We start from the raw sequence: 25,741 nt of genomic DNA, 5'->3' as shown, positions 1-25,741 counted from the left end.
GCAAACAGAAAAACAAATAGAAATAAAATAAGGAAATGAAATGAAAAGACATGAAATGCAACACAATACAATCTCCAATACGAAAACGGCAGGTGACCCCTCCTGCAGCCACGGGACCCCGCCCGCCTCCAGTCTCTGTTCCCGCTCCCTTCTGCTGGCACCGGCGGGGTGGGAACGTACCTGTCCTCCTCCCTCGCGTGAACTGGGCATTGCTGCCTTGCGTGCAGCCTGGACCCTCCTGCCCAGTTGCCATGATGTCCCCATTGATGGGCACCTTGGCCAGTCCTGCCCCAGCATGGACGCGGCTCCCCCCGCCAGCCCCAGCGTCTCAGGCTACCGCCTTGTTGTCCCGTCCACCCCTCACCTGGCGCCCGCAGTGCTACCGCCGTGCCTCCTGTCGCCAGCACATCCCTAGGATGCCCGGTCGCCCGCATCCCCCGCTGTCTGCCCAGAGTCTCCGGAATTCATGTCTGTGGCCTGGAGACTGTGGCTACTGGGATGATAATGTTTCCTACACAAAGTCGCTGGTGTTAATTGGAACAGCGGAGCGTGACCCCAAGGAGCAGTGGCCAGGTGGCACAGGGGCTCCGGTCAGGTGAGACCCATGGGGAGGGGAGGTCCTGGAGGGAGCGGCACGGGGACAGGCCATTGCTTTCCTCGACGGGAGCCCACTGCCCATGTGTGGCCTCCGCCGTCTGTCACCTGAGGTGCTCCCGACATCTTGGACACCGACAAATGGACGGCATGTTCCGGGGGGACAGATAACGAGACCATGTTTCAGAGACCACATTTCGGAGACACCCCTCACTAAAGTCCCTACCGTGCACCGTTAGCAGCATCAAGACACGCGATTAGTAACAGTTTCAGAGGCCAAGTCCGTGGAATGGGGTCGACGGCATTTGCTGGCTGTGGAGAGCAAAGGAGGACGTGACTTCAGACAACGTTGGAAGGATCCTGAGCCGTGGAAGGCCGCTGAGCTCACCCTGTCTACTGTGAGTTAAATGTGTCCATTGAATGTGTCCCCAACATGTCCATGTCCTGATCCTGGTAACCTCACGATGGGAACTGGTTCAGAAACAGGGTCTTTGCAGAGGTGATGAGGGGAAGGATCCGAGATGAGCTCGTCCTGCACCAGGGTGGCCCTAAATCCACGACAGGGGTCCTCGTAAGAAACAGAAGAGGAGACACTGACACAGAGGAGAATCCACGTGAGGACGGAGGCAGAGATGGGAGGGACGTGGCCATGGCTGAGGGACACCTGCAGCCCCAGAAGCTGGAGGAGGGAGGAAGGACCCTGTCCTGAAGCCTGTGGAGGGAGCATAGCCCTGGCCTGCCTGGATCTCAGTGGTCCTGCCCCGCCTGGATCTCGGTGGTGGTTCTGGACTGCAGAGCTCGGGGGAAGATAAGTTCCTTGGTTTTAGTCCAGTGGGTCTTGTGTGGTTTGTGATGCTAGTAGCCCTGGGGGATTAATGATACCCGTTTGTCTGTCCATGTAAAGGGACTAGAGAGTCTTCAGTGCCTGAAATGAGTCATCAACGGTAGCCATGAGCAAGCCTATAGTTTTGGATCCATTCCATCGCTGATGGTGTAGGGAGGGAGAGGAGAGGTGTGGGCTGTTCTGGGGCTGTGTGTGCAGCAGGGACAGAAGGAGCCAGCAGGAAGCCAGCAAGGACCCTCAAGCTTTGTCATCCCCTTAATAGGACTAGCGGGATTTTCTGGAGTGATCCGCCTCTGACTGTCACTGGGCTTCTGGCAAGGAGCTCGGACAGCGGCTCGGAGCCACCGGCCGCCCCAGCGCTTGCCAACAGACCCAACGTCCTGCCGCTGGGACAACTGGGGGCTCTGAAGGCCAGCCTGGCGTGGGACCAAGATGAGTTCCCCCGAGGAACAGGCATACCGTCTGCTGACCGAGTACACAAACGGGTTCATGGTCTCCCAGGTAGGAGCACAGGGACAACATTCCGCAGGGCACGCTTGGATCCCGTTGGCAGGAGCTGGGCGAGGGCAATGGGGAGTGACCGCTTAATGGGTACAGAGCGTCCGTTCGGGGTGGACTGTTCCGGCACGATGGGCAGGTGTCTGGGCAGAAACTTGTCCACGGGGGCGTGAGGCAACATTTATTCAACGACGGGGATCGAAACACTGAAAACCCATTTTGTGACAGGGTCACACGGATGCTTGTCCGTTAACACACGAAACAGCCACGGATGGCTTAAGCTAGAGGCGAGTCTGGGGGTCCGTCCACAACATGGCACGCGTCAATATGTCATCCCTTCTTGTGGCTGAGCAGATCCGGTGCGGAAACCGGAGACACGCGGGCCACGTGCGGTGTGATGGCATTTATGCGAAACGCCGAGAACACACAAATTCATGGGAACAGGAAGCCGGGTGCTGGTCGCTGGATGCCAGAGAGGAGAGTGGGGAGGGACTGCCAATGGGCACGGCCTCTCCTTTGGGGAAGATGGGAATGATCTGCAACCGGACAGAGGTGGTGGTTCAACAAAGCAGTGAACGACCCACACGCCCCGGACTTGTTTCATTTAAAACGCCTCGTGCCGATTCTCCTGCGATGTGAACTTTAGTTTTATATTTTATTTTATTTTTTAAAGATTTTATGCATTTATTTGAGAGAGAAAGCATGCACGAGCAGGAGAGAGAGGCAGAGGGGGAAGCAGGCTCCCCTCGGAGCAGGGAGCCCGATGCGGGGCTCAATTCCAGGACCCTGGGATCGTGACCTGAGCCGAAGCCAGAGGCCTAACCATCTGAGCCCCCCCGGCGCCCCTAGATTTTATATTTTAAAGCTCTATCGCTGTCAGGGATGGGGGGTCGACGTTGGCGGGACACATGCATGCTGTGTTGGAAATCTCCAGGGTTCAGGTGCAGAACGTGTCCATGTGGACAGCTGTGCGGACGCAGATGGCAGGGGATCGTTCACAGCTGCAGGGCAGGGTGGTGGTGGACTTCTCTCATGGGACGGGGCTGGGGGGACCCTCCCTGGCTCTTTGCAGTGAGCTCTAATTTGGAGAACACACAGGGTCACCGTGTGCTGGCTGAGCATCGACAAGGCAGAGAGACGCCCACAGACGGCAGACGCTGGGGCACAGAGTCGGAGACTGCAGGGATGTGTGCAGCCAGCAGTGTCCAACCCACGGGCACCATGGCGCCGTGTGCTTGCCAGTGGTATTTCGAGTGCCCTGGGTCAGATGCCACAAGACACGAAGACGTTTTGTCTTCCCTGGGCCACTGAGTCACGGACACCCTAACACGGACGTGCTTTTCTCTTAATTTATAAGCAAAGCAGGTGCTGAGTTTGGGCGGAGGTCACGGATACGGAAACCGCATGTTGTCCCCAACCGAGCCCACAGGTTCCCCCCCGATTCGGTCTGTCGACCCCCATGGGTTAAGCGTTCCTCCTGCAGAGCCTTTGAGGTGCGGAAAAGGACCGCGCTTCGACCAAACCATCCTAATCATTGACTGCGTTTCCCAGGAGGGAGGGGTTCAGTGCCGAGCTGCTGAAGACAGACGGGGTGGGGGGATGCTGCAGGAGCCCAGACCTGGTCAGACTCCCCCTTTCCCCGAGCCGGCCAGCCAGTGAATGGCCCTGCGGCTCCCTGAACGCAGTGGGCGGCTCCGGCCCTCGCGCTCCCTGGGGACCAACCTGTCACAGACGCCATAGGTCCGGACAGCTGGTCCAGCGACAGCAGCTGCAGCCACAGGGACAGCTCCTTTCAAGTGCACGGTGGAAGCGTGTTTCCTTTCCTTTCCTTCCTTTTCTTTTTACTTCCTTTAAGTTATGCTAGCTATTCTGCTTAAAATATTTGAATGTTTGCTTAAATTGTACGCATTTTGTTTTATATTTTGAAACTCAAATTCAAGTTTTAATGAGTTCGAACGTTGAATTTGAAAATTTTACGTTTATTCTTTAACTTTTAAAAAATTACTGATTTTTTTTTTTTTTTTTATCATTTAAAAATAGCCATAGCATCAATTTTACCATCTCCACCGTTTTTACGTGCACAGCTCAGGGGCACTGAGCTCATTCCCACTGTTGGACAACCGCCTCCCTCCATCCGTCTCCAGAACTTTCCATCTTTCCCAGACTGAAGCTCTATCCCCATGAACCACTACCCCCATCCCCGTCTCCACCCCTAACCCCACCCTCTACTCTCTGTTTCTGTGGGTAGGACTCCTCTAGGGACCCCACCTACATGAAATCACACAGGATTTGTCCTTCTCTGTGTGGCTTATGTCACTGAGCACCATGTCCCCAAGGCCCACCCACGTCCCAACAGGGGCAGAACACCCTTCCTTCTCAAGGGTGTGTCATAGTCCACTGTGTGCGTGGACCATAATTGGCTTGTCCATTTGTCTGTAATGCACGCTTGGCCACAAAAGTGCATGTTTTGGCCATAAAAATGCACCAAAAATGCATGTTTTGGCCACCGACAGTGCATCCGTGAACACGGGTGTGCAAGGATCTCTCCCAGGCCCCACGTTCAACTCTTTGGGGCCACACAGAATAGTGGGATTTCTAGTTTCTGTGGCCATTCTGTGTTTGATTTTCCAAGGAACAGCCATAGCATTTCCCACAGCAGTGCAGTGTCCCCTGAAAATAAACCCCTGGCTCCCTGGGGTGAGGGCAATTCCTAGGGCGCTCAAAGCTGGCCCCTTGTTTCCGAGGTTCTATTTGCCGCCTGTGAGCTGGGCGTGTTTGACCTTCTCGCGGAGGCCCCGGAGCCCCTGGGTGCGGTGGTGGTGGCTGCACGACTGGGCACCAGCTCCCATGGGACGGAACTCCTGCTGGACACATGCGTGTCCCTGAAGCTGCTTCAGGCGGAAACCAGGAGGGGAAAAGGTAAGCATGTAGCCATTACGTAAATGAATGCACATGGCTGGGTGTCAATAAAACTTTATTTACAAAGACAAGCAGTGGGCCAGGTTGAGCGCCCAGGCTGTGTTTCGCTGACCTCATTGTAGAGAGGTCTCTACATGCTGGTGTACACATTGGTACCCTCACAAAGTATCCAATGAGCAAGAAAACAATGGGGGAAAACATCACAAGGGAGTACTTTTCATCAAACTAAATTTATCCCGCTAAAGGGTTGCCATTCCTTACGATAGTACCTTCTCACTTTGGTGTTGAAATGACTTCTGTCTTAGGAAATATGGTGATGACTAGGAGTTTCTTTTCATGTTCTTACTTTGCTACATTCAAAGTTTCAACTGTATGTCCCTCATTCTGACCATTTTCAGAACTGTAGATTCATGACGTGGTGAATGTGGAAAGCGTTGCTTGAGCCAGAGCACCCAAGAACAGGAGCGTTGGCCCGGCTGTGGCAGTGGTGCTCAGTGGCTTTTGTGCTCGTGGCATGGAGTCATACAGCAGTTGGGTTGTGGGCTGCAAATAGGGATGGGAAAGCTTGAGCATCTTGTGGGGGTTGACCTCTCTCAGATGCCCGGGCGTGGAAATCCAGAAGGCACGAGGGTGTAAGCTAGCTGGAACCAGCGCCCGCCACTCCCTGAGAACAGTCTTTGCCCATGACATGTACTGGGGTGGCTGACCCTGAGCTCGCACCCCCAGGAGGACACCCCTGCCAGGAGACAGCGGGGCAGGGAATGCTAGTGGAGGCGGCATCTGGCACAATTATCAGTTGTCCCTTGGCCCTGAGGCATTGCATGGGTGCCAACACCCAGCTGGGGAGCACCTAATGCAAGACATCGGGGGCTCCGTGGGAAGCAGGGTCCCCACGAAAGGAGATAGGGAGGTAGGCTTGGGCACGGGACTGGCCATTTGCAGATGCTGCAGGATGGGGTAGCTCACAGCAGGGCACTGGCCCAGAGAGCACCAGGGCCCTTGCGGTCCTGGAGCTGCACGTTGTCTGCAGGCCATGGTTAGAACAATGGCATTCACCCAGGGTTGGTTGCCTGCTGCTTGGCTGAGCGTGGCAGAAGGACAGTCCCTGCTCCGTCCACGTGATTCCCATTCTGGAGATGGTCGTATCACCAGTAGAGGGGAGGTCCCTTTCGGGTGTTATTTTAAAGCCCATAGATTATAGTATAGGGCTCCCCATCAGCCTTCTGCCCTTTCCACCTGCTGCACCAGACCTTCCAACGGGATTTGCCAAAACGGAATCGAGCAGGTATGCCGGTGCCCAGCGGGCCTCCCTGCTCTTCAAGACAAGCCCCCAGCGGTGGCTGCAGGCATTTTGACGCCCCCGGGCGAGAATCTGCATTCACTCCTGATGTTGCCAATACTGGAGCCAGTACAGGGCAAAGGACCTGGAATCTAACTTTGCCTTTTGTGTTCTCTGTGTTTGTTTTCAGCCTTGTATCAAAACACGGAGCTCTCCAGCACCTACCTGGTCAGGGCCAGTCCCAAGTACCAAGGCAACATGCTGTGTTACCTGGCCAGGACGACATACCTGTGTTGGGGCCACCTGGCCCAGGCTGTGAGGTGGGCATGGCCTTGACGGCGTGGACCGCTGCGCCGGGGCTCCCTGGGGGCTGGTTTCGTGGCGTCTGTGCAGCTGAAGTGCCAGGTTTCTTGTAGATCAAACACGACACCGCTAGGTCTGGACAGCCAGAGCAGATGTGAGAAACCCTCATGGTCCTGGCTGAAGGAATTCCAGAAATGCAAATCCGCCCAGTTAGGAGTCCTGTGCTTTGATTCTCTCCAGGGAAAGGGCCCCGGGCCCAGGAGACAAGGTGGGGAAGATGGCGCACAACAAGATTCTGCCTGAATTGCGATGGTTGTGTGTCTCACAGCTGCTCTTGGGCTTGGCGATGTGGGTGTCTGGTGCTGGATCACTCTCTTTGGTGGGGTGTCCTGGGCTCTGCAGGGCGTAGAGCAGTGTCTCTGGTCTCCTCCCACCATGTGCCACTACAGTCTCCCCAGTCGTGATAATAAAAAAAATGTCCCCAGACATTGACGAGTGCATCTTGGTGCAGAATCACCTGCAATTGGAAAGCAATGGCACAGATGGATGAATACATAGATGGACAGGTAGAGAGGTAGGTAGATAGATATAGGGATGAATGGATGATAGCACAGAGATGGCTAGATGGGTGGATGGATGATGGATGGATGGTTGGATGGATGTACAGGTAGATGGATGGATGGATGGATGATTGATAAATATAGGGATGGATGGATGGATAGATAGATAGTTATAGGGATGGCTAGAAGGCTGGATGGCTAGATGGCTGGATGGATGGACAGTGGATGGATGGGTGGATGGACAGGTGGATGAATGGACGCATGGATGAATAGATGATTGATAGATATATAGATGGATGGATGATGAATGGATGGTTGGATGGACAGATGATTGATTGATAGCTATAGGGATGATGGATGATAGTATAGGGATGGCTAGATGGGTGGATGGATGATGGATAGATGGTTGGATGGATGGACAGGTGGATGGATGGATGATGGATGGATGGTTGGATGGACAGATGATTGATTGATTGATAGCTACAGGGATGATGGATGATAGTATAGGGATGGCTAGATGGGTGGATGATACATGGTTGGTTTGATGGGTGGACAGATAGATGGATGGTGGATGGATGATGGACAGATGAATGGATGATTGATAGATGTAGGGATCTATATCACATAGATGATAGTTAGATGGATAGATAGATAGATAGATAGATATAGGGATGGATGGATGACAGTACAAGGATGGATGGATGGATGGATGGTTAGATGGACAGGTGGATGGATGGATGGTTGGATGGATGGACAGGTAGACAGATGGATGGATGATAGGTAGATGGATGGATAGGTAGATGGGTAGGTAGGTAGGGAGATTGATAGCAGATGGATATTGATGGATAGGTATTGATAGATATTAATAGATAATAGATGAATAAATATTGATAGGTATAGAGAGATATTGATATGTATTAATAGACATATATAAATAATAGATATTGATAAATGGGTATAGATAGATGACAGGTGCTGATAGGTATTGATAATAGCCCAGCAAGCCTTCTCCTGTCCCCGGAGGCCAGTCGATGAGTCCTGTGGACCTCCGCATCCACCGACTGCACGTTATTTTCAAACTTCCTTCAGTCTTTACAGCGCACTGCTTTTTTGGGTCACACGGCAGAGCTGGGCTCGTGGTGCAGCCTGCCGCCCTGAGCAGACACGTGTTCCAGCCCAGAAGAGGGTGCGAGCGAGTGTTTGGTGACTGACCTCTGTCCTCTGCTTGTCCTGTCTGTGATGGGAGGTGAGGTTGTGTGATCCCACATGTGCACCAGCGGGTGCTCCCTGAACGTGTCAGATCCCGGGTGACCATGTACTGCCCGTTTGCAGGGACGGCAAGAACCAGTATCCAGAGGCATTTGGGGTTCCTTCGGACGAGCTCTTCACCGCTATCTACAGGTAATGCCAAGCACCCATACTTGCGGGATGGTCTTTCAACGCACTCGCTGCGAGGAATACATGGGTCCAATCAGAGCAAAACAGGGACGTTGATATTTAAAATAAAAATAAATACATAAAGAGGACAGATTTTTTGGTGTTGGTCAGTGTCCTGAGCAGGCGGGAATCTGTCCTTCCTTCCCAGGGGCTCTACGCAAAGCAACAGTGACGTAGAAAAATGAGGAATGGGTTTTGGTTGGGTCAAAGTCACCCAGGTAGTAGGTCGGCTCTAAGAATGCACATGGCGCTGCTGTTGGCATAGGGTCTGGTTCCACAACCCCCAAGTGTCGGTGCCCTGATGGCTCTTTGCAGGGTTCCTAGCTGACCAGGCGCTGGGAAAGGGGAGAAGGATGGGCAGGGGTGCAGAGTCCTCAAGGGTGGTACCTCCCAACCCATCCTGGGCTTTGCCCTCGTCCAAGACCCCTGCTCCGGCCAACGCTTCTCCTCTGATTTGGATGTCCACACGGTCTTGACGGGCGTGGTTTTGCGTGCAGATCTGAGGGCGAGCGGCTGCAGTTCATGAGGGCTCTGGAGGACATCTGGAGCATCAGCGGGAGGCATGTGCTGGCCGCCTTTGACCTGTCCCCATTCCCGCTCATCTGCGACGTTGGTGGTGAGTGTTGGCCTCTCAGATGGAGCTGTGTCTTGGGGCTAGCCTGCTCCCTAGTGTTCCCTGGGGAGGGAAGACGACTGGGACGCCATTCAGGATTGGGGAGAAAGCATCCACGGGTGTCCTGCAGGCTGAGAGGGTCCCAGCTTCTCCTGGAACTGGTGCACCCTCTGCGGTTCTGACCCCATGTATTGGGGTGGGACAGATACTCTCTGCCTCCAGGGACGCTGCCGGTGCCCAGGCCATGCAGGTGTCGATGTTGGCATCGATGTGGGACACGAAAGGCTTAAGACCATGGTGGGGTGCACCAGTCATGGAGCTCTTGGAAAGCAGTTAGCTGGGCCATCTAGTCGACCTTCCCATGCTGCCTTCCCGGGGCAGGCAAAGCACTGTGTGGGACTGCCGGGTTTTCTGGGCTCTGGAGGTCCTGATGCTACCACGAATGAGAGGGATGCCCGTGACTTGAGCATCTGCTGGGGCTGAAGACTGGGTGTGGCACATCTTAGAGCAGACGCAAGAGTGGTGGGTGAGGGTCGTCCCTGTCCCAAAGGGTGGGTGGAGGTCGGGGCAGCCAGGTGTAACTCTTGGTCCCCTTCAGGCAAGGCTCTTGCCCTGACCGCCCCTGCTGGTCCCATAGAGAAGGCATGAGGAACATGAACCCCATTAGATGGGGATTCAAGGGCTCCTGACACCATGTTGGCCCAGGGGCACGTTCTAGGGGTGACGCCAGCCTGACGTTGGGTGTGGCTCCATCCTTTGAGCAACACAACGACTTGCTTCTTTGGGCCGAGCTGCCTGGGATGCAGACAGGCTGCAAGGTGCATCTAGGGAGCCCCCAGTCCTTGGTCCCCAGATCTGAGCTGCTCATACCCATAGCCCGCATCAGGGCAACCTCCCCTCCACTGTCTCTGGGAGCAGGACGCCATGATTGGGAGCTCTAGTGTGGTTTATTCAAAAGTGGCCCCTGTGCTCCACTTGCTGTGTGACTTTGGGCACATTCCATGGTCTCTCTGTGCTGCAGAACCCTCAGATAACGGGGCAGCCCCACATGGGACTGTCGTGGTTCCCAAGTGCGTGTCTGCCTATGAGGCACACAGAACGGGGTCATGGTGATCAGCGGGTCAGTCCAGCCAGGAAGATTTGAAGATTCGGGGGCTCATGGGTGACGATGGAGCCGTGAACACATCCATGTGGGGCAGAACCATGTCCCCCACGTGGACATCCCCCAAAGCTCCATGGTGAGCCAAGACACATGTTGCTCATACCTTCCTGTCTGCCTGTCCTGTTCTGTGTCCACTTCCAGGCTGCTCTGGGGCTCTGGCCAAGGAGTGCACCTCTCTGTACCCCGGGTGTCAGGTCACCGTATTTGACATCCCCGAGGTGATCCAGACAGCGAAAAAGCACTTCTCGTTCCTGGAGGACACGCGGATCAGCTTCCGTGAAGGTGGGTTGCTTCCGGGCTCTCTACGTGTGCACCGGGAAACACAGATGCCTCCCCCGGGGACTCAGGTCAGGCCAAAGTTGCACCGTGGGCACGGCTTCCTCTGCCTGCAGGCAACCGCCCTCAACTTAGAATTACTGTCCGCGACGCTTGGAAAACAGCGTATGGCTAGATGGTGTCCTTACACTTAGCTCTTTCTCGAGCATTTGGCTGGATGGAAGACTGTTTCCTCAAAATTTGTGTCCACCTAGGATTGGTGAATGGGGCCTTATTTGGAAACAGGGTCTTTGCATATGTGATGAAGGGAAGGATCTGAGATGAGCTCATCCTGGGTCAGGGTGGCCCCAAATCCAATGACAGGTGTCCCTGTAAGAGACAGAAGAGGAGGCACAGACACAGAGGAGAAGCCATGTGAAGATGGACGCAGAGATGGGAGGGACGTGCCCACCAGCCCAAGGACGCCTGGAGCCCCAGAAGCTGGAATAGGCAGGAAGGACCCTCCCCTGGAGCTTCAGAAGGGAGCACAGCCCTGCCCCGCCTGGATCTCAGCATCCCTGCCCCGCCTGGATCTCAGACTTGTGGTCTCCAGAGCTGGGAGGGGATGGATTCCAGTGGCTTAAGCCCCCAGCTGGTGTTGCTTTTCTTACACAGACCCCAAGACCTGCATGCGGGTGTCTAAATCCATGCTGGTATGTGAACTGGGTTGAAAGGAAGTTCGTGGACATCTGCTGACTCAGAAGATTAGGGAGACTTTGCCATTTTGAGGCTCAGATCAACGTGGCTGGGGTCATCTACCCGTAGGGTTGGATTCTGGCTTTATGTAACATCCCCCAGCTTTGACCATCATGGATATTGGCGGGGGTGGACTTACTGTTCATTTTTTTAAAAAACATCACATTAAAATATAAGAAACCTTGATGACCAGGTTTGGGGCCCCTTTAATTTTGCACCCAGCGGAGTGCCTGACTCGCCTCACCCCAAACGTGGCCTCTGGGAGCCTTTATCACAAGTCTTGGGACGAATTGATGTGCTTCCTCTGGAAAATGGGAGAAACACACGGACTTCAGAGGTTGCAGGGGTCGGGCGAGGGAGCAGATTACCTTGCTATTACACAGCTGAGCTGGGCTTCTGCTGTCCTCGTCATTGCTCACGAAGGGAAACCTGGTGGAAACCGCCCGTGTGTTCTTCATCCTGGGGTCTGGATTGTCTTCTTCACCTGCTGCACACAAACATACGGCCCACCACATGTGGCCCCCCCGGGCCAGAGTGTGCCAACCCCCGTCTTCTGTGGCTGATGGAAGAAAATCCGTTTGGAGGACTCCCCTTGTGGCTTTCCCTACATCATAGGGAAATGCCTGTGGATCTCAGATTTCCTGGGGGCCTCGGGACAGGGCCGAGTGCTGGACTGACCCCTGCGGAATCCAGTGCACACTCTTCCCAAATCCCTGCAAATTTGTACAGTTTGGACAACATTCGGCTGCTGGTTGACCCCGCACACCACCGGTCTATCCAAGATTTGTCCCAAAATTGGTAATAATTGCAGGAAAAGTATTACAAGGCTTGAGTCTTGGACACCACGGACGCATGGAGGGTCTTTCTGGGGCATTTTCGTTTTTCAATCAGGAAAACATGCATGGACTGTTGACGTACTTCAACGCGTCAGACAGGAGTTGCTGACCGATGGCTCGGGGCGTCCTGCAATCATGGCTTGGAGAACTGTGTACTTGCAACCTTAGGAAATAAGGTAAAAATAAAATCATTTTGCAGATCCGAAGGATGGAAAGGGACCCCAAACACCGTCCCAAGTTTTCTTGTCTTCCCCGAGACTCCTTTTACTCAGGGCGAGGTCTTCCCGTCCCTGCTGGGAAGACGTGAGGACAGCTCGACACCGTCAGGTGACTTTTGCATCCCGGGTGCAGCTGCGGTCATGCGGGGTTGACTTGCAGACTGACCCCAGGGCACCTTCCTGGTTACAGGAGATTTCTTTAAAGACCCACTTCCGGAGGCAGATCTGTACATCCTGGCCAGGGTCCTGCACGACTGGACCGACACGCGGTGCTCACACCTGCTGGCGAGGGTCCATCGCGCCTGCAAGCCAGGTGGGTCGTGGTGCTGCATGAGGGCAGAAGGCACCTGGGGTAGTGGGATTGCTGGCTGGGCTGGGGGCCGGGGCAGCCAGCGTCTGAGGTCGAGCGGGCGTCCTCAGGATGGCTGGTCCCTTGCTCATGGCCATCTCTCCCTGTCCAGGCGGTGGCATCCTGGTGATTGAAAGCCTCCTGGATGCAGACGGACGGGGCCCGCTGACCACGCAGCTGTACTCGCTGAACATGCTGGTGCAGACGGAGGGCCGGGAGCGGACCCCCGCCCAGTACCACGCGCTCCTGGCTCCCGCCGGCTTCCAGGACATCCAGTGCAGGAGAACGGGGGGCATTTACGATGCCATCCTCGCCAGGAGGTAGCTCCCCGTAGGTCTGCAGCGACCGACCCAACTGACACCCTTGGTAACCGGCGGGGGGGGGGGTCTTTGTGAGCTTCGGCATTTCTGGGGAGCTGACAGCGGAGTGGGGGTCTCTGCTGACTGTTGTCAACTGCCCATCACGCTGTTGATTCTGTCCTGTTCTATTGTATCCTGCTCTCTTGTGCTCTATCCCAACCTGTTCTGTGTCTCCTACCCTATTCCGTTCCATTCTGCCGAATTCTCTTTCATTCTGCCCCATTCTACTCCATTTTCCTGGATTTCTGCCAGCGTAGCGGACAAAAGTGTTCACCTGTGAGCCGCACCACATGGTATTTCGATGCACGTACACGCTGGGCACAGATGAGCGCCGTCGAGCTAACCCACATACCTCCCGGGGTGACTCTTTTATTGTTGTCATCAAGGACATTTCAGATCTGCTGTCTCAGCAACGGGCAAGTGTGGGATAGTCCGTGACCATCATCCTGCTGGACGTTACGGCCGCAGGACTCATTCCGCTTCTCACGGGAGGTCTGTGCCCTGGGAGCGCCATCCCCAGCCCCTGGGGACCGCCCTTCTGCTCTCCGCTTGATCTCAGGTGGGGCAGGAGCACGTCCCAGGCTGCACGTGGGGGGCAGTGCTGCCCCGAGTGGGCACTGGGCCCCTGCGCCTTTTGCTCTCTGTACCCTTTTCGCCCACCTGGCCTTCCACATCGGCAAACCGCGACTCTGTTCTCTGCGTCGATGACCTTGGCTCTCGTGTCCTTTGAGGTCCCACATACAAGTGAGACCACACGGCCTTTGTCCTTCTCTATCTCCCTTGGCACCATCATGGGAACTTATTTTCATCTTTCTTTTACTGTGGCAAACTGGACGTGCTGTGGAATTTGCCATTTTTACCTTTTTCCGGTGCGCCGTGCAGTGGCCCTGAGCGGAGTGACAATGCTGTGCGACCATGGGCACCATCCGCCTCCAGAACTTTCTCATCCTTAAACGGAAGCCCTGTCCCCATAAAGCACTAACTCCCTATCCCTTCCCTGAGACCCTGGCCCCCAGCATCTGATGGTTCGTGTCTATGAACTTGCCTGTTCTACATGCAATTGCAACGTTTAAACAATGGATGCCTCCACGCATGTGTGTGTGTGTGTGTGTGTGTCTGTGTGTGTCTGTGTGTGTGTTTTTCCCCAAACACTAACTTCTTCATCACCAGATACCCTGAATTTAGGGATTGAGTTTCCCAGACAAGCCAATACCCATCCCACATACTGGCAAGTGCTATAGGATTTAGGGAATTACGACGGGCAACCCATGGCTTCAAGGTGGCCTATTAGAGTGTCCCGTGCCGGGAGTCCAGCCAGTTTGCTTAAAAACAGAGTCATTCCTGGGTGTGGCCAGGCCTGGGGAGGTGCTGGTGCCCGGGCCTCTGATCTCAGCATCCGTGGCACTTGGCAGTCATACCCTTGTCTCGGAGACCTGGACACAGCACCTGCGGGGACAAGATCATAGTTTTAACCTCCACAGGGCTGCAGGGGAACCCGTAGATAATCTTGACGCTGTAGGAGGTCCCTGTAAGCAGGAAGGACGCGGGTTGGCCATGTCTATTCCCAGATTTGCCTCTGAGAGTAAGCTGACCTTGGGCAGGACATCGGCCTCGTTGGACCTGCAGGCTTCCCATTAAAGAACGGGACTGGTTAATCTCTCAAGCCCCGTGTATCTCACACCTTCTGTGAGTTTGCAGGGGTTGAAACCCATGACTCTCAAAGGGGGTGACTTTGGTACGGTCTGGAGTCGTTCTTGGGCTGTCCCTTGAGGAGGAGGTCCTGCCTGCTCGTGGAGGGTGGGGACCAGGTACGAGGTTCATCACCCTGCATGGCCCAGGAGGCCCCAGACAGTGGTCCAGCCCCAGATCTCCACAGTGCTGAAGCTGAGAGGGCCCGGGTTGACACGTGACCCCGTTGGAGCTTTGCCAGGGTCTTGGCTCTAGTGACAAGGTCGGGTTTCAGGGATGCGTAGAACGCTGCCCCACCCTGGCCGGCTGAGGGCTTGAGTCAGGCTGACCTGACAGCGGGACAGCGGGAAGGCCGGCCCACGGAGGGTCCGCTTCTGCTCCGGGGGAGATGGGGATGCACAGCCGGTGCAAAACCTTCTTCCGATGGTGCCAGCCAGCCAGCTCCGGGTCGCAGAGCGTGTTCTGGCCTCCGTGGGCCCCGGGTGGACTCTCCAGGAGTGGCCCTCCAGGGCTCCAGGAAACACCTGTTCTGACTTCGACCCCATTGCTTCTCAGGACAGCCTGCAGGGCAGGAGAGGGGTGTGTGTGTGTGTGTGTGTGTGTGTGTGTGTCCTCCTGCTGTTGCCATGGCAACGCGTGGACGGCTGGGGCCGGAGATGCCCGTCTGTCAGCAGGTGGCGCCGTGGGGTCGCGGATGGACCGGGCTCCCGCTTCCCGCACAGGCCCCGAATCCAGCAGACAGCAGACCCCCCCAGAGAGAAGCAGCCTTTACTCCTTCAAACGTCAGGTGTGCTGAAAAGGAGAACAACGTCCGAAAGTGCCTCTCCATCATTTTCCGCTGTAAAGGACAAGTAGCAATTAATAGAAATCACAATACACACAAGGTAGTCCTCCACAAGGAGAGCAAGAGGCGGCTGGCTCCCTGTTGTAGACAGGGACGGCACCGCCCCACCTTCCTTTTCTGAGAGCGTTTGCTTCTGGAGAGTTCTTTCTCCATCTCCTGTCCATGTGCAAACCTTCAAGAAGCCTGGGCTGGTCTCGTGGCTCCAGGACCCGGGACCCCTTCGGGAACGTGGTCGAGGAACCAAACACCTTTCTCCAAGTTTGCTGGTGGAGGGACTGAGCCACGGAGGTGGGCGTCTTGCTCGCTCCCCCACAGGACCTTCCAACGAGGGGTCAGGGCAACGGATGCAGAACGTTGACGTTAATTCCCGTTAATTAGCTGGACGTTGTGTTCCAGGTTTCAGCAGAGCATTTCCTGAGGAAACCCTGGCAGGACACGTGTGCATGGAAGGTGGGGAAGGATGCTTCTTGCTTCCCTGCTCTGCCCCGCTGCAGACGCTGGTCCGGGGTCAGATCCCGGGCGTTTCCTGTGTTCTGTGCACGGTCTGGGCTCAGCTTCCCTGCTCTCTGCCCAGCACGCTTGACAAATGAGTCTGGATCTGGGTTTCAGAGACCCATCAAGGCGCAATGAAACCAGACCAGATGGTTCTCATTGCATTTCTCATTGAACGTACGTGTTCCCGAGCCGCGTCCGGGACGCAGGGACATGGACAGGGAGGCACGCTGCAGACCATGAAACAGGGCATACAGCCAATGTCCCATGAGGGCAGGGGGCTGGTCAGCTTCACCGAAGCCCCTTCCTTCTTCCTTTGCTTGCAAACACCCTGCCTCCCTGGTTTGCGGAAAACACACGGACGCTTGGAGATATTTTAAAAGCAAATAAAAAACAATGCAAAAGCCAAAACCACACCCAAAACTAGCAACCCATGCTGACAGAGCTGAACCACAAACACATCATGCTTAGAGACAGAAGATGCTCAGGAAAGGACACAACAGTGTACGGTTCCGTTTTTATGAAATGTGAGAATAGAGTGCATAGGATCCCGTCATCCCTCGTGGTGCCCCTGCAGCCACGTAGATGCCCACGAGGTCCAAACCCTGAAGCAGAGCATGAAACCGCAGCCCCCAGGGGAGCCTGGTCCACAAAAGAGCCTCTGCTCAGACTCCGGAGGCAGAGCCCAAGTCTCCAGACAAGGACGGGCTCCTATGTCAAAATCTTGCGTGTCCAATGATGAAAACCGCGTCCTCCCCGGGATGCCACATTCGTGTCTCCCCCAACTCGCAAACCCTCAGGAATGACACCCGGGCTGAACCCCAGTGTCACGGACCCTGCAAACCCACTGTTTTTGTTGTTGTTGTTTCTTGTTTGTTTGTTTTTCTTGGATACCACGAACTCAACATTGTGTAAAGACCCCAGGTTCTATCCGTTCACACGACGCGCCATCTGCCTCTCCTGTCATCAGATGCACAGAGCACAGTTTGACATGAAGAATCCACGGAATTATATCCATGTGCCGAGAGCGACAGCTCCCCGGAGCTTGTGCAAATTCCCCGCTGTGTGTTTGCCGCCGTGCAACCGGGACGCCTCCCGCAGACACTCACGGGTGTTTAATATCTTGTGTGTTCTGACATCTGTCGGAGGTTTGTCCTGGGAACTTGGGGCCAGAGAGACTGTCAATAGTTTGAGGACAACCGTTATTAGACGTCCTCAGGTGGAGAGAGGTCGCGTGTGCTTTCCCTATGGAGCGACACCAACATTCCTTGAGAGGCACTTATGGACATCACGATTTTAGGAAAGCCATACGTCTTCCTCCCCATCTAAGACAAGAGATTGATGGAAACAAAGATAGTACAGAAAGGACCAGAAAAAAAAAATTTTTTTAAATATTAAAACATTGTTCAAAATGTCTGCTTAATCTTCTTAAGATAGATTGTATTGTTTGGGACAGATTCATTGAGAGGGAAAGTCCCTGAAAAACACTGGGGCATATGGTCCCTTTGAGTTTAAAACCGTGTTTCAAAAGGTTGTGCCAGCAAGCTGGGACGTTCTTCCCTGTGTTTCTCCGACAGTATAAGGTTCCACCGCAGGAGCGAAGTGAATATTTTCCAGAGGAAATCCTCCTGTTCCTTGTAGACCATCTCCTTAGGGTCTGCTCCTGCACAAGTGAGAACCCCTTTGCGTGTGGAGGGCAGGTGCACGATGCCCCCCATCTGGAGACTAGTGATCTCTTGTCCATTATTTCTGCTACGACACCCCTGTCTTGTTTTTCCCCCAGCACTCCTGGAGAACCACCCTGTCTGTAGGAAAAACCACATAGAAATACGGTATTGCAGGAAGGAGCGGTCACCAGCTCCAGAAACACAGCTGTGTGTGCAGAGCCCTCATGCCCAGGATCCGTGGCATCCCCGGGACTGGCTGTGCCAACATGGATTTGCACCGAGGGTGCAGATGCGCGCGGGGACCAGCCCGGTGAGAGCCGAGTGTCGATGGGGAGGACGCGCCAGGGAAGAACCACCACCTGCCTCCCGGCACACATTCTGCTGATGGAGCGCTCTGGAGACGCCTTATGGGAACCTCCCGATCCAGGCTGAGCCTTCTCTGCCCTGCATGATTGACACCTGCCTGGCCCCATGACAGAATGACTTCCGGGGAGGCTCAGCCAATGGGAGGCAGCGGTGGGACAGAAAGGGGCGGGGTCAGAGAGAGGAGCCGGGGTAATTCTTCCTCCGCTCTTACCTCTTAGCCAGGGCTTGGCAGGTGCTTGGCTTCTCCGTGAGCCAACCCTCTTGTGCTTGCTTCTTGAGACCTGGGGGTGTATTACCCTCTCTTGGGGGATCCCCTTTCGCTGAGCCCACCTGCCAGAGTGTTGTCCCATCTGTGGAGTCTAAGCCATGGACCCACCCAGGAGGGAAGCAATGGTTCCCTAAGTGCCAAGCTGTATGACCAGGTATTGTATCTCCTTATCCCAACTGGACATGACCTCACCAGCTGAACAAAATCGTCCTTTGTCACTTTTATTTCGTGGGGGCACCTGGAAAGGTGGCTCAGTGGGGTAAGTGGACTCAGTCCGGCTTTGGGTTTCAGCTCAGATCATGCTCTCAGGCTCCTTGTCCCCCTCCTTTTCTCCTCCTTTCTCCAAAATAAATAACTAAAATGTTTTTAAAAGTTCTTTTTAAATTTTTAAAATTTTAATTTTAATTCTAAATCATTTTAATTTTAAATGATTTTAATTTTAATTAAATGATTTTAATTATTTTTAAAACACTTTATTATTAAGTAATGTCTACACCCAGTTTGGGGCTCAAACTCACAACCCAGAGGTCAAGAGTCACATGTTCCACTGACTGTCCAGCCAGGATTCCCACAGAGTTTCCTTTTTATCTTCTGATGTGGTTCCTTAATGAACATAAAGTCGCATAGTAGGGTTTTGTTTTGTTTTGTTTTTAAATAAAGAGGTTAGTAGGTTCAAAAGCCTATAAAAATAGCCAGGTTTGGGAAAGTAGAAACTCAAATTTCTTTTTTAAAAAGTGCTTCATAGTAGGGGCACCTGGGTGGCCCAGTGGGTTAAAGCCTCTGCCTTCAGCTCGGATCAGGATCCCAGGGTCCTGGGATCGAGTCCCGCCTCGGGCTCTCTGCTCATCAAGGAGCCTGCTTCCCCCTCTGTCTGCCTGCCTCTCCGCCTACTTGTGATCTCTGTCTGTCCAATAAACAAATAAATCTTAAAAAAATAAAATAAAAATGCTTCATAATAAAATTGTTCCCAGATACCTGAGCCCCAACTCCAGCCTGAGCAGGTGGGATGGCGGGGCTGGGGGACGTTTTCAGGAAGCCACTTCCCGGAGGCGTCAGGGGACTGGGTGTGTGTGAGCGGTTGTCACAGTGCACAGCAGGGGGCACCCTTGACTCAAGAGTTCTTGGACCGCACGGTCAACCAGACGTCTCTTTAGAAATCCATCCTGGGGAAAGAATGCTGGATTATCTTTTTGTAAACAGATGTTGCCTTAATGAGACCAGCCTCCATGGTGGGGGCCTCCCCCGCCCCTGTAAGATGTCTATGCTAGGAATTTACAACCGACATGAGCGGAGATGACACTCGCATTGTCACCCGCCTCTCACGCTCTTCATCTCCTTGTCACAGACCTTCTGTTTGTCTTGGATTTTCCATTTCTATTGTGTGTGACAATTTCCAGAGAATTTGTGAGGCAACATGGGGACTCTGGTCATGGACCCACGACAGGGGAGGCCCAGTAGAAGATGGGATAGGGAATTGGTGCCTTGGTTGACTTCAAGGAGTCTGTTGGAAATCTGTCATCTCCTCTTGGCCCTGCTGCCTATTGGTCTTGTTAAAGTGAGGTTGTCCATCGTGATGGGGGATGTGCCGGCTGTTTGCACACCCTGACCAGGGGAGTCCACCTCTGAAAGACAGAGTGAGCTTGTAACATGGGTGGCGAGGGCTGAAGGTGGATGTGTCACCATTAAATAAAGAGGACGTGTCCCTGTGGGGCATCAGTGGGGGGATTCCCAAACACCTCCTCCAAGGAAGCAGATGGGACCCCTCAGAGAATGTTGGCGTTTAAGACACAGTGCAGTTGCGGATGAGAGCCTGTGGGGTAGGAGGCACCAGGTGATGGCCAGGCAGGGCTCACGAAACGAAACACCCCGTAACACAGGTGGCTGGGGAAAGTGCCTTTTGGACCACCACCATTCTGTACTCAGGAGGGAACATAGATCCAGCACGTCAGCCATGGGGACGAGCATGTGTCATGGGTCTCATGTCCTGGGGTATTCCCGGCACCTTCCTGCAGCTACAATTTGATGTCAACCAGACTCAACTCTAGGACAAAGACGTTGACAGAGGAGCCTGGAGACACACGCTTGTCCAGGGATTCCGGGTAGAGACGGGCTCTCCGTCCACTCATGCTTGACTGATGCCTTCTAATCCTTAACCTACTGTTGCCCAAGGGGACGGGTCCGGTGTACGAATACTGCACCGTGGGTGTGATTTTTCATGTCTGTGTGAGGAGACGCAACGGTCTCTCCTTTTGTAGGACGTTCAGGTGATTTCTCATGGTTTGCTAATATCAGTGACCCTCCGACGTCCTCACGCACCCATTCATTCCTTTGTCTTTCTCCCACGAGGAGTGAAGTGCATATTTTATGGGCTTTATTTTCTCGGATGAATGTCCACGTCACGGTCTTGGCTTTGGTGGTCGCTGGTTAATTTGTCTCATTGAAGTCATTGACACGGCCCCATGCTTTCGATGCCTTCTGGCTTTTTCCGGTTTACGATCATTTATGTTTTTGGAAATAAAAGTTGACATGATTTTTCTGTCTACAAAGGAGGGTAGTCTTCATTCTACTATATTGGGAATACCAGGAAGTATTTTTAGGAATAACAGCATTTGCATTGTTCTCCGACCCTAAGACTTTCACAATGCCTGTTTCCTGGGATTCTTTTATGACCCATGAGTGGTGGCTTGCTCATGCTGACCTTTGGGTGTGGGCTTCAGTGTCCCCTCCCATGGTGGCCCCTCTTGGGCAGAGAGAGATTTTCTCCCCACGTCCGTGCAGGGATATCCGGGCTGGTTTATGAATTAAGTGGATACGGGACAGATTAACATGACGGAAAAGTGCAAAGTTTTATCACATGTGCACAGAAGCCCAAGACTGTAATTGAGACCCCCAAAATGACTGAGGCAGGGAGTTTTTATCCATTTATGACCAAATGGGCTGTGTATTTCTGAGTGACGGACAGTATGAGGAAAACAGGTGTTTGGGAGGTCTTGTGAGTTCTGACCGGAACGGAGGCAGACTATGAGGTTAGACACAAAAACTAACAGTTGTTTCCATCGCTTTCTTGACTCGTACATCCTCACTTCTGGTGACCAGGGTGTCTTCTTGGTTCCTAGTACACGGAGGGCAAGCTTCATATGACAGCTATATTTCCTGCTTTCACGGGGACACAGGAGGGTCTGAGTGTCTTTTGTGCACCTGCTGTGCGTTAAGTAACTTCTAGGCAACGTCATCTATATGACATTGATGGACATTCAGGGATGATTTGCCTTGCGCTCACCATCCAGGAGGTCCTTCTGATTCGCACCAGGGAGCCAAGCACTGGAGGTGACCCATGCGTCTCTTAGGGCCACCGGAACAACAGAAGCTCTGTGTGCAAGAAACTCATGTGTTGCCCTAACACAACCGAAGTTGTCTCCCCAGGGCAGAAGCCAACAGCGTTCATAGCTCGAAAAATGTCAGAATATATACAAACGAGTACAGAGTAGGAAAAATCACTAGTAATTCCATGCATGGAGGGTAGATGCTGTGGGCACTGCCTGTCATTTGGAGGTTTTTCCTTTACGGTCTGTGATGGGGAGAGTGACCCGGAAACCCCGGGAACCCGGAAACATCGCATTGCGATCCGTTTGTGAATTTGCTGAGTTTTCACTGTGTGTCAAGGGTAGGGCAGGGGACGTCTCTCATTTCCTTAGGGTATGCGTGTCTTGAGGCTGTCTACGGACGAGGCTGCAGTGGAGGCTGGTGTCTGGAAGGACGTCCCTGGTCTCTGGTGTGTTTTCAGAGTGTGCGGCGGCGGCCGCCGCTGGAAGGTCACAGCATTTGGGAAGAGTTGGTGGCCATGGACTTGTGTCCCGGTAGGCGTTGCACGGATCTGAGGACAAATGAACAGGTTCTCGTGGGGATTAAACGAGTTGATTTCAGTTTGATTGGATTCTGCAAATCTCCTACTGGGGTCGCAGTCGGAGGGGGCCGTCCCTTCTGGGTCTCCGGGACGGTGGGGCGACCCTCCGGGTTTCCCCATTTAGGACGTTGTCTCTGCTGCTTCTCCAAAGGGAGGCCCACGCTCTTGGCTTGTGTTCTGGAAGCCCAGAGAGACGTTAATGCCAACCAGATGGTGGCTTCACCTGTTTCCGACGTATCGTTTCCGACTCAGCCCAGAAACCCAGTTTTTGAAAGGCGGTTGGCCGTGAAAGGGGCCCAAGACGATCTCCTGACGCGCGAGGGCCGATGTGTTCCGTCCACTCCCATGGTGGTGGGTCTGTCGGCTCCCACGGTGCAGCACGACTGCCTGTGCTCCTGCACTTAACCAGCCTGATGGGGATGGATGCACGTGTGCGTCCTTGACCCCTTCTCCTTCGGGATGTTGTGAGTAGACTTGGGCTCGGGGCGTCCCGCCGTGGGTTTAGTGAGACGTCTGTGTTTTCTGGCCCCACATGGGAGGCGTGCTCTGCTCAGCAATATGGACTCATTGTGGGCTCTGGGCATGTCCTGAGTTTCGAACCAGACATCGGAGACAGAAAAGCCAACACCAAGGGGCATCGCCACACGTCGGGTTTGCAAACACAGGGACCCAGCTCGGGGTCACCTCTGCCTCTGCTCCTGGGCTCTGGGGCCTGTTTGTGGACAGGGATGCGCCTCTCAGACCCCGCTGCAGGTTCTCCCCAAGGCGTCGACCACGCTGTCTGCAAACTCCCACACATCCTTTTCCCTGAGCGCCGTAAAAACACACGTGTGCTCCGCCTGAATCCTCATGAGTTGGGACGAGACACGAGGCCACGGAGCCCGTGACTGATGCCTCCGGTCCAGGGCATAGGAAGTGTGATCATTCGACGCCTTTACGAATCAGGTGATTCACGTACACCCGTAGAACTCGTGTCTCATTTATTGAAAGGAACTTGCTTTGCAGGCTTTTCCCAGAAAAGACAACGTTCGAGATTCTCAAAATGTATATTCTCATATATACATACACTGTCTCTCTCTCTATATTTTTCTCATAGATATCACGTATGTGTCCAAAACGGAAAGGAAAACCACAGTTGTGGTGTCCAGGTATCTTCCCCGTGAGGACGCTCGGGGAGAGAGTCCCTACTATTTCCTTGACCCTCTTAGGATCCCTGGCTCTGTCTGAAAATTAAACCCACAACAGACACAGGCAGCAGGAAGCATACACAATTTTTTTTTTAGAAAAAGGTTTTATTTGAGATCGCGATAGCATGAGTAGGGGAAGGGGCAGAGGGAGACGGAGGCTCTGCGCTGACCAGGGAGCCCGATGTGGGGCTCCATCTCAAGACCCCGACATCATGACCTGAGCCAAAGGCAGATGCTTCACCAGTGGAGCCCCCCGGGCATCCCCAGATGGGACTTTCATGCACGGGGGTTTGAGGTTGGTTCTGACTTTGGGTGTCAACGTGACTTTGGGTGTCAAGCGCCCCGAACGGTCGATGTCACCCTGCGCAGGACCTCCCCTGGGAGGTGGCCGCGCCGTGGGTTCTGAGGGCAGGGCCTGCGCTTTGTCCAGCAAAGGCCATGACATTCGCCGACCGAGACGGCTTCCAGCGAAATTAATGAGGCTTCCCGGGCAGGTGGGCCCGGCTTCTGCTGGTGAGGACGTGTGGGGACATATGTCAGCTGATCCGGGACACGGCCTGCCTGCCCACGGCCCCGCACCCGGGCTCTGTGCCCTGAACCCACCGCCGGATCCACGGGACCTCGTTCCTTGGGCTGGGCCCCGTCCTCCCGGCTCCCCTGGTGTTCCTCAGTCTTCTCCTGGCCTTCACGGGTCACGGGTAGGGTTCGGGCTTCAGCCACCCGACCCCACCCGTGTGTATGTGTCCCCAGTGCGTTTGCTGGACGCTCCGAGACCCACAGCAGGGACGTCACAGACAGGAGTGTTCTGCAAACTCGAGGATGGCGGCTTTCTCGAACACACTTCACGCCACTAACACTGGGGGTCAGACCCTGGGGGGATCTGCGTCCCGTTCCCCACCTCCACATTCATATCTGGAATTCCTAACCCCCCGGACCTGGGAATGGGGTTCTATTTGGAGACATACAGGTGTCATAGGGTGGGCTCTGGTCCCGTAGGACGGGGATTGTTGCAGGAACAGGAGGTGAGGACATACACTTCAGAGCGGGAAGACCAGGTGAGGACACTGGGAGAACACGGGGTCCACCCGGCAAGGAGAGAGGCCTTAGGAGGAATGAGCCTCCACCCTGCCCGGATCTCACAGTCCCAGCCTCCAGGACTGGAAGAGGAAACGTGTGTTGTCTAGGGTGCCTGTTCTTTGGGATTTTGTTACCGAGGCCCCATCGATGATCCCACGGCCCTCCCAGGGCTAACCTTGGCTGCCCACGTGCAGGCACTTTGCAAACGGTTTCCAGTGGCTTCCCCAAACACAATGAAGGCCGAGAGGGAGCCCACGGCTCGGAGACGGCGGGGATCTAACCCAGGGACAGCCTGTTGCCTCCAAGCACAGCTTTCGCGTCTGCAGCAGATCATGCTGGCCGGTTGAGTGAAGAATTACCTTTTAATTCAGGATCCACACAGAGGAAACACACGCCCAGGGGCCATCTGTGCCCAAGAGAGTTAACAGAAGCCGCTTCCCAAAGCAGGCCGGCACGGCTGCAAAGGAGGAGAAGTAGGAACGGCGGGACCGAGCCTATCCCCGTGTCTCTGCCCAAAAGAAGGCACGTCCACGCAGACACGTGCACCCGAGTGTCCACAGCGGAACCAGAGGCAACCATGTACGTATGCAAACACCCAGAGTGGGCATCGGCTCGTAGACGGACACTCAGAATGGGGTCCGTGCAGGGATGGATGAGGGCTCAGCCCTGAACGAGAGCGGAGCCCTGACCCCTGCACCCGGTGGATGGAGCTCAAGGACACGGTGTTCAGGGAGAGAAGCAGATGCCCAAAGCCCCTTTGTGGGCCACCCCAGTGCTGTGACATCTCAGGAACTGGCCAATCTGTAGAGACAGAAGGGACACGAGCGTTTCTGTGGGGCTGAAGGCAGATGAAAGGTGAAGGAGTCATAGCTTGAGGCCACAGGCTGGTTTGTGTGTTTGTTTTGATGTGGTGGACTGAACCGTACAAATCCAATGGGGGAGTCGTATGTTTTATAAACGCTATTTTAATCAAGCACTTTTTTTAAAAAAAAAAGTGAAACACAGCAGGTCTGCATCCGCTGTGCTGAGAAAGTCCTGCTTACGGGGTTGGCCCATGGCTGGCATCGGGGCATCTGGTTTACAAACTTGAGGCTGGTCTCGGGGGACGCCCGATGCAGGATCCGAACCCACACCCAGTTCCCAGGTTAGGTAGCAGCTGCGGGGAAGCGTACGCAATGTACACGCCCTGGCCCAGGTCAGGGAGGCTGGGATGGGCGCCGGCCAATTGTGCGGCTCCCGCCTTTGCGGCTCTAGGTCTGTGGGAA

At 54.4% G+C, this 25,741-nt stretch overlaps 1 protein-coding gene across 1 annotated transcript; it reads left to right on the top strand.

Moving 5' to 3' along the window:
• The first annotated feature begins 614 nt into the window (after nucleotides 1-614).
• On the top strand, nucleotides 615-18,639 carry ASMT (acetylserotonin O-methyltransferase). Its single transcript, XM_047716816.1, has 8 exons — nucleotides 615-1,939; nucleotides 4,681-4,855; nucleotides 6,325-6,454; nucleotides 8,330-8,398; nucleotides 8,932-9,050; nucleotides 10,351-10,491; nucleotides 12,465-12,587; nucleotides 12,736-18,639. Exons 1-8 carry the CDS (start codon nucleotides 1,871-1,873, stop codon nucleotides 12,945-12,947), a joined length of 1,038 nt encoding a protein of 345 aa, XP_047572772.1. The 5' UTR covers nucleotides 615-1,870; the 3' UTR covers nucleotides 12,948-18,639.
• Nucleotides 18,640-25,741: the final 7,102 nt, after the last annotated feature.

Source organism: Lutra lutra, chromosome X (genome assembly GCF_902655055.1).
Source record: "Lutra lutra chromosome X, mLutLut1.2, whole genome shotgun sequence".
Classification (NCBI taxonomy): Eukaryota; Metazoa; Chordata; class Mammalia; order Carnivora; family Mustelidae; genus Lutra; species Lutra lutra.
The sequence above is the reverse complement of the archived record's forward strand: the minus strand, read 5'-3'. Positions and strand labels throughout refer to the sequence as shown.

Excerpts from the sequence above, each read along its gene's own strand:
- ASMT (XM_047716816.1), top strand. The coding sequence starts at position 1,871 with ATGAGTTCCCCCGAGGAACAGGCATACCGTCTGCTGACCGAGTACACA. Across the intron at positions 6,455-8,329 it reads CACCTGGCCCAGGCTGTGAG|GGACGGCAAGAACCAGTATC; the intron begins GTGGGCATGGCC and ends GCCCGTTTGCAG. Across the intron at positions 8,399-8,931 it reads CTCTTCACCGCTATCTACAG|ATCTGAGGGCGAGCGGCTGC; the intron begins GTAATGCCAAGC and ends TTTTGCGTGCAG.